Genomic DNA, 8955 nt, shown 5'->3' with positions numbered 1-8955 from the left:
GAAAGAGGTTGGGGAAGATGAACTGCAATATTATGCTTCTATCAGCTCTGGTACTGGTGCAGCAGAGAAGAGGGAGGGGAAGGTTACTGGAAATGAACAGAGGAGCTTGATGAAAGAGAACCTAAGGACAGAGAAAAGGCAAGAGGCCAAAAGCATGGATTCTGCTTCTGACAGTGTAAGGGACATGTCCATCCACAGGTGTGAGGAACCACAAACACCACCATCTTCAAGCTCAACCAAACCCAGTCTATTTATGATTAAAGATAACACATTCAGGTCACCTCAGGTAATAAGGGCTGTCAAGCTCCCCCTGTTCAGGTCCTTTTCCCTGGATGATACAGTAAGCAGCAGTTATAAGGAAATGGAAAGTAGGTTTATGTCCCCAGCAGAGCAGAACAAGAAGCACCAAAACAGGTTACGTACCCAGGAGGTAGGCTGGTCGGCATCAAGGTGCAGAGGGCAGCAGAACGTGAGGGATGGAGTGACCGACAAAGAGAAAGAGGCCAGTGAGCCTGGATCTACTTCAGCAACACTGGATCCCAGTCTTGTGGAGGATACAGAGAGCTTTTCATTAGGGAAGCTGATGGAAGAAGATGAAGAGACTTGTGCTTTGTTAAATAAAGTTGGGAAAATGAATGAGGAAAGTGCCCACAGAAGGAAAGAGAAACCCCAGGCTAGGAAGGCAAGACACAGCTTAACACAGCCAAGTTTAAGTCTGGAAAATGACCAAGCACAAATCAACCCCAGCTATCCCACAGAGAGAAAGACAAATTACTTTAAGAATCATCATTTATCTAATCGCAGAGGTGGCTCTTGTGCGAAAAAAATAATCACTAGGGAGACAAGTTCCCCTGTGACTGGCTCCATATCAGAGGACCACACATATTCTCCTGTATTCCACGAAGCTTTAGAGGACATCCTACGTACAGAAGGTGCATCAGATTTGTTAGACAGTCTCGCATGCTCTGCTGTTACAAGCCCCAGGTCAGGCAGCACCATGCACTCTCTTGCTGCCAGTTCATCATCAGACAAACCAACAATTTCTGCCCATAGAGAGACAGAGGATGTTATAAACCCTGCCTTGCTGAACATGGCACTAAAGAACCAAACTGATATGTCTGCGGAAGAGATACTTGATTCAGCACAGAGGAATCTGCTTTCCAGTTCTGCAGGTGAAGCTGAGAGACTGGAGCCCAGGGGACTTGGGGAGAGAGCAGCAGGCAAGCCTCCCGCTGTGCCACCAAAAACAGAAAAGGCTCTGCGGCGGGCCAAAAAGCTGGCAAGCAAGAGAAAGAAAATGCAAGAGCAGCAGAAAAAACATCAGACTGAGCATGAAGATGCTGTAGGGAGAAAGCCTTCTCATTGTGGACAAACACTAGCATCTCCTTCACCTTTGGGATATTCTCCTCTCCATCCTGCCCCTCACTCAACTTTTACTCCCACAGAAACCAGTACAGGAAGACCCAGTGCTGCATCGGCAGTAAGCCCTTCACCCTCTTCAACCCAGCGTAAACTCCTCCAAGACCCTGACTCTGGTCAATACTATGTAGTTGATTTACCAGCTGAAGTGAATTTAAAGACATTTTATGACCCAGAAACTGGCAAATATGTCCAAGTCTCAGTCCCTTCCTCGGAAGGGACCTTATACCAGCCCCCCTCTTCAGAAATTATGAATTCTCCCTATGCCTCCTACCCTAGAGTGCTGCCTTTACCAGCTTCATCTGTAGCAGTGCTGAAGTCACCTTCTCAGCTCTCTGAACCTACCTGGTTAATGCCATCTGTACCAGGAGAACCAGCTGAACTACCAGAAGATGGCCAGCAGGACTACAGATACGCTGAAACTGTGGATACTCAGACTTATATTGAACCAGCCTCTTACTCCTATAGTCAAGATGCTGAAGAAACTCAAGTTCACTTACGAAAGGACATGAGCCCAACCCCAAATACCAACATAGTGTCCCTCACTGATTTAGATGATTTTGCTGCTGAAGGAGTATCTTGAAAACTGAAGTAACAAAATATGCCAGCTAGTGTTTTTAAGAACTGTTTGGACAGACACATGCACACAAAAGCACATGCAGATTTGATGCTTGTACAACACTTTATGTCTGAATCTTGTTGTGGTTTGGGTGGGAAGGAAAATGAAAGCTGACCACATTGAGAGATGTGAGGTGATGATCACTCTGAAGAAGTGTGAAACTGAGTAAGCACCAAATTATCAGTGAGATGAAGGGGCAATGCCAGCTAAACAAATAAATATGACAGAATGAAGCCACTGCTTGCTGCTGCTGCTGCTTTGCCATTGTGATGGCTGGGATTGCCAAAGCAGGTGTCCTTTTGTTCAGATGTGTTGCATGCTCTATGACAAAAAGTAAAACCTATGAGACCATCCTGTCCATCCTATGCGACCTAGGACAGATGCTGCATCTACCTAACTTTCCTCATTCACAGCCTTTGAACTATATTGACAGGTAGAAAGCATATGACTGCAAATATGCCATAAACCCAAGATTCATTTTTTGCACACAATGATTGCCCAGATGTTATTGACAAAAAGATTGTATACTGGATGCACAATACAACAGCTATGTCAGAAAACCTTTAAACAACCAGAATACACTTAGAGCTGCTCTAGACTTCTCATACACTTTTGCAGTGTCCACTAACATACTGCTGAATTCTTTATATTTCTTGATAATTTTCTTGATAATCTCCAAATAAGTTCCCTTAGAGTCAGGGGTTATTTATAATGCAGCTTAAAACTTCAACTTATCTTGATATACTTGGCCTGAAGTATTTTGGTAAGGAGCAAGGTTGAATGAAATCCCATAACAGCATTTAATTTTTTGTTAGGATGAGAAGAACTTTGCTTATTATAATTGAAGTGCTTTTTGTTTTGTTTTGTTTTCAGGCTCCCACTGAAATACAGCGCTAACTTTTAAAACCTGAAAAACATTGTACCTAATTTTGGTCTTGTGAATTCTGTGACGTAAAGGAAAGAAAAAAAAAAAAAAGAGATACAAAACATCCAAAGTATTCATTTCTAGAAAAGTGCTGCTTTGGATTATCACTTTTCTTTGAAAGGTCTGTATCAAAATATCACTCACCCTTGCATAAGCTTTTTTTTTTTATCATCATAGATAATGACAGAACATTGGTGAAAAGATAGAAAAATTGAATGTAATATACCTACTTGTAAATATCTATATTTGGATATTGGTTTCCTTTTTCTCTCTCTCATTTTCCTACTGTTTTCCCCAATTGAAACCGAAGTGTGGGAGCTCTAAGGAAGAATTCTATCAGTGACTTTCAGCTTGAGTCATATCTCAGGCTATTTTTACAGGATTGTTTTCAGTGAATTGACTCTTAGCTTCCTGAAAAGAAAGGGAAGAATCAAGCCTTTAACTAATAAATGCAACATGGAGAAAGGACACAGGCACTGCCCCACTCTCCCAGTTTTAATATTTATGATAGAGGTTTTCTTCAGTAGGTTGTTAGTTTCCCAGGACTGAGGCTGCTCTCAGGACACAGACCAACACCTGGTGGTTTGGCTCCTTCCCTAACCTGAACTCAGCTCCCAGTCTTCCCCAGCCCTGACGAGAGCCATTCGTTCAGAACCTGGCCTGATCCCATCAGACACTACCTTTCGTCAGTGCTAATTGCTAAAACGTTTCCCTTAGAGGAGCTAGATAGACACTAAGGACATCTCTTGATTGATTTCAGTGTGGTTTGAATTTGGCCCTTAATGATTTTCTAATGTTCATTTAACCTGTTATGCAGAATTGTGTCAGATCTGCCATTGTATGACTTGGCAGGGACATTTGCAGCAGCGTGGGGTAGAAGTGGAGAAGCTTGTACTGGTTTGGTTTGGATTTTGAGCACATTCAGCCAAATGCCTACATTTGAATAAACTTCTATTGTTCAGTCTCCACCCCTGAAAATTTTCAACACCTGACTGGATAAAACTCTGAACAACCTGGGCTGGCCTCAAAGCTGACCTTCCTTGAGCAGGAGGTTCACCCAGAGACCTCCTGACATCTCTTGCAGCCTAAATTATCCCATGATCCTATTCGGCAAACACTGAAATTTTTAAACCAACTTTGACTTGGAATTCAGAAAATGCAATCTGCCTGGCAAAGGGCTCATTTTGAAAAAAATAAAAAAGAATTTGAAAATCAAGAGTGTTTCAGGAGCCAGGATCAATTTTCAAGTTGTTAAATTAAGGGAAATGGCTCCTATTATGAATATTTTTCCTTTTTTTTTGGTCACAAATATTTTGGTAAACTGACATAGTGCAATTCATGTTGTACTTCTCTGTTGCTTTCACTGTATACAGCATAATGTCTATCCAGTATAGAGCAGAATGTCATCTACATGTTAAAATATAGATAAGTAGATTGATTAAAGTTTTCCATGGTACATTCAGACAAAACCTATGTAATCTGAAAGCCTAGCAGAGTGCACAAGCCATTTTGGTTTTGGTTTGATATTACAAATATAAATGCCCTTAACAGCCACAAGTCAAGAAATAGGCAGGCTCTCAGAGGACAGGAGGAGCTTTCCAAAGGGAACCTGTGGATACAAAGTATCTGTGCACAGATATAAAAGATGGTAATTTGCTAAGCAAAATACACAACTGCATTAAAAACAGCCCCTTTTTGCTTGGTTAACTCATTTGTTTTGTAGATGTGCACTCTTCTGCACCCTTTTTTCAAGGGCTGCCTTGAACTCTTGCTGAGGAGAATAGGATCCTCCAATATACTACTTCTAGGTAGGCGAGGAAAGCAGGGCGGATTTTTTACTCTACCGTGAAGGCAAACTGAAACGAGGGCATCTGAAAAGGAGCCAGTCCTAACTTGGATACCAAATACATTTCAAGTAGGACTTCTTTATTTTGGCCAATCCTTTCTGTTAGCTGAGGGAGCTGCGTTCACAGCACACTGTGTCTCTAAGCTTGCACATGTCCCAGAGGGAGTTTTGAGCTAGAGAATTTGCAGCTAAACAAACACAGAACTGGAGTGTTTTAAAAACAAATATGAAAGTGATTCTCATCATATGACAGGCTGACACAGAGTTGGGGTTGTTCAGCCTGGAGAAAAGAAGGCTTCAGGGAGACCTTGTTGCAGCCTTCCAGTATCTGAAGGGGGCCTACAAGAAAGCTGGAGAGGGACTTTTTGCAAGGGCATGTAGTGATAGGATAAGGGGCAATGACTTCAAACTAGAAGAGGGTAGATTTAGATTAGATATTAGGAAGAAATTTTTCACTGGTGGTGAGGCACTGGAACAGGTTGCCCAGAGAAGCTGTAGATGCACCATCCCTTGGAGGTGTTCAAGGCCAGGCTGGATGGGGCTTTGAGCAACCTGGTCTGGTGGGAGGTGTCCCTGCCCATGGCAGGGGTGTTGGAACTAGATGATCTTCAAGGTCCCTTCCAACCTAAACCATTCTATGATATATCTAGATCTTTCCCTGGAGCACTTTGCCACAAGGAGTGAGTGATGTTATACAAGTGTTGCTCCAGGTTCCAGCCTGGTATTGACTCTATTTGAGTATGAACCCACCAGCAAATCTGTTTCTGGCCTAGGCCACACTGTTGGCCAACTTCTTGCTAGGCCATGGGAGTGTGTGTGCATGCAAACACACATGCAGGCACATAAACAACCCTAGATAGGTAGATAATATTCTTTTTACATTTATATAATATAACTATAAAACTTCCATTCACATATCAGTGTAAGAGAGCAGTAATGCCTGTGGTGGTGAACACAAAATGTTTGTGTATTAAAAGGAAGCTAAATGACACCTTTTCAAATAACAAATATTTTTCTTTCCTTGCCCTTTTCTGTTTGTGTTTGTTGGTTTGTTTTTTTTTTCCCATTGCTGCTGTGGGAAACTGGGATGGAAGAGATCATTACTAGGCGAAATGACAGCTGTGAATTGACCTCTTTCTTTTTGGGGGGGTGTATGGGAAATGTGCAATAGTCATGAAAGCAGTTGTAGGAAAGCACTGTTTCATGATGCAAAATGACGGTGACATTAAAACAGCTTAAAGAGGTGTTAAGGCAAATTAAGCTGAATTCTGCCTTGCCAGCAGCCGGTGGTTAGGACTAAGGAACACAGCAGGCTCTGTGCGTGCACAGAAGCACAGCAGGCTGACGGGAACAGGGGGGCATTGCTTTCACTGCTCCCTTCTCCTGCACGTGGCTTTTTTTGCGTGTTGCATTTCTGGGTGCCCTAAGGGTCATTTACAGTGGTGGTTCTTCCATGGCAGATGTGGCTGAGGCCAAACGTGGCTTCCCTAGTCTTTGGCTCTAAGGCCAGAACCACCTCCCTTTGAACCTGCTTCTCTTTCTGGGGCAACTGCAACACCTTCCAGTCCAGTATTGATGTCCACACAGCAGACTAGGACTGCCATCCCACAGCCACGGCTCTGTCCCAAGAGCTCAGATTTCCTTGTGCAAAATGCTGGATTTGTTTTAGAGAGTGTGGTTTAATTGACATGGCCTACATGTGTAGATTTTTATCAACTCCTCATTGGGTGTTCAGTGCCTTCCTAAGTCATCTGTCCAAGAAAATGTGTGTCATCGGCACAGATGCAACTGTATTTGCAAATAAGTAATTATTTATTAACTAATAAACAAAATAAATGGGACTTGTTTTACAACACTGGAATGACTTCTAGCCAGCTTTTTCATTGTAATTACATGTCGTTTTAATTTTATCTTCAGTTATGCAGGCAGAAAAAGTGGACAGTATGGAAGTGTGTGTTTGTGTGTGCATGTATGTGGTACACAATTAAAGGATCTAGGAGATGACTGGATGCAGGGCTTCATCCCCCTTCCTCCCCCTCCTGAAGAGAGAGAGCAGAAGGCTGGGCAGGAACACCTTTGGCCCAGGACTCCTGCGCTTATTCTCACACCTCCCTCCTGTGTGAGGGCAGCGGTCTGGCCAGAGGACCCTGGGGATGTGGTGCCAGCACCCAGTCCAGCAGCATTGGAAGAGGATCACCGTCTTGCCACCACCCAGAGGACATCAGGGCTTTCACATTCCCTGTGGCCCATCCACCCGGGGGAAGTTACCAGGTATGTAACTTGATGCAGTTTGTCTTTTTCATTACTAACCAGTCCCGCAGACTGTATGTAGCCTCCAACGTCTTGTCAGTGATGGTTTTACATTTCTTCTCAGTTTCTTTTATTGTCTGTTGCACTATGAAACACAGGGGAGACTCTTCTCAAAGTGAATTTAATTTAGATCTGCTCTGCTTTGATCCCTGGCTAGCCAAGCAGTCCTTGCTAACAGTGAAAGAGTTACTGTGGTGTGAATATAACAGAAAAGTTGGCTAGTTATGTTTTTACCAGAACTACATTGACAGATTTGCATATCTGTATTTGGGGACATACTCTGTTTCCTTTCTGAGTAAATAAAGAACTCTAAATTTGATCCTCCGTCTCACTCAAAAAACAGCATCAGAAGCTGGTGATATTGTACATGATGGGTTACATGGGCTCTAGCGATACATACAAATGTGTAATTTGGAGCAACTGGTGTTCATCAGTCATTTTTATTAAAGAAATTCTGCTTCAGAGCCTTTTAGGAGATATAAAGAACATGGAACACTTGAGTAAATTGAACTTCAATGTGGGTTTTTTTGTGAAATGCTCATTATAACAATAGAGGTCAATGATTAATTTATTTTGTCTTTAGGATGATCTTACATTCACCACTGTCCCCTGATATTAAAGATAATATTGTAATTATGGGGTTTAAATAGGTAGGGAATGGCTGAAAATGACCTGTGGTCTTCCCTTGCTTCTTTTTGATATTCTCAAAGTTTTCATGATGTTGATTTTTTACATTAGATAGTCAGGTCTTCGGTACTCTATGGCCAGTTAGAGACTTGTTTCTAATATGCTACTGAATATACTTAGAAAGCAGCATTTCAATAGTGCAGAAAGAGAAATCATTTATGTCCCAATTGTCTAAAGATCTGTGCTTTTATTAAAGCAGATTTAAAGCAAGCCTTTGGGGAAGCAGCTTGCAGTGCTAAAAGGTAAGCATTTTCCCATGTCAAAGTCCCTATTGAATAAATTGAGACCTGGGGTACTCTGAAAGAAGGAGAGGGGGAAAACTCTGTGAGAAGCAGGGCCAATCTTTGAAATCCTTCTAGCAATGGAAAGAATTTGAACTCCAGCAGAAAGTAAAAAATGTTCAAAGCTGGAGCTATGCTTTGAAAAGCGAGGGCTTGTCAAAGTCAAGCTGCCTGACTGCTAACATATCTTCCTTACTCTGGCTTGGACTCCCTTATTCTGGACCTCCCTGGTGTGTTCACGCTCCTGCCTGCTGGCGCTCAGAGTCAGAGCCTCGTCTTCTCACAACTGCCCCTCCAGTTGCTTAAAACTGGCATAGGGAATGGCAGCACTCAGAGCACACACACACAGAAATGCCTCCCCTGCTTTTTTGCTGTGCCAGAAATGCCAGTGTTGTCACCAACAACATGAAGCATTTCAGGTGAGCTAAGGTGGCCTGTTTCAGGATCTTCCTTACATTGAAAGGCCACAGATGGCACAGGCAGACTCTGAGATAAACAGCCATCCGCTGACAAGCTGCAGAGGATGCGAACTGGACCTGGCCCCAGAGAGACCCTTTCTTTGATTGCTCTGAGATTGCTGAAAGTCTGTTGGCAGAATCGGTTTCTGCTGGCGAGGACTGCCTGCCTGGATCAGGTCTCCTGAGACTGTGTCCCTTCCCGAGAAATGTGGATAAAAACATTTCAGAATTATTCCATGCCAAAACTGGCGGTAGCTTTGTGAGCTTTCCAAAAGGAAAAGTCAGAAAGGAATGAAAGGAGAATGTCATACTGCATTATAATGTAAGACAATGTTATTGTTGATAATACGTCCATACATGGATGTATGCCTGTATAAAGATGTATCTAGGTATGTCTACATGTCTATATA

The 8955-nt window shown here is 42.7% G+C and overlaps 1 protein-coding gene across 1 annotated transcript in view; it reads left to right on the top strand.

Annotated features, from left to right (window-relative positions):
• Nucleotides 1–2002, top strand: part of LOC104289722 (chromosome unknown open reading frame, human C10orf71) — a 4818-nt gene extending 2816 nt beyond the window's left edge. Inside the window, exon 2 of the mRNA XM_009888711.1 lies at nt 7–2002. Within this exon, the coding sequence (XP_009887013.1) occupies nt 7–2002 (1996 nt within the window). The remainder of the gene's footprint in view (nt 1–6) is intronic.
• Nucleotides 2003–8955: the final 6953 nt, after the last annotated feature.

The sequence above is a fragment of the Charadrius vociferus genome, unplaced genomic scaffold (genome assembly GCF_000708025.1).
Source record: "Charadrius vociferus isolate BGI_N301 unplaced genomic scaffold, ASM70802v2 scaffold436, whole genome shotgun sequence".
Lineage (NCBI taxonomy): Eukaryota > Metazoa > Chordata > Aves > Charadriiformes > Charadriidae > Charadrius > Charadrius vociferus.
This window is presented reverse-complemented; position numbering and strand designations above follow the sequence as displayed.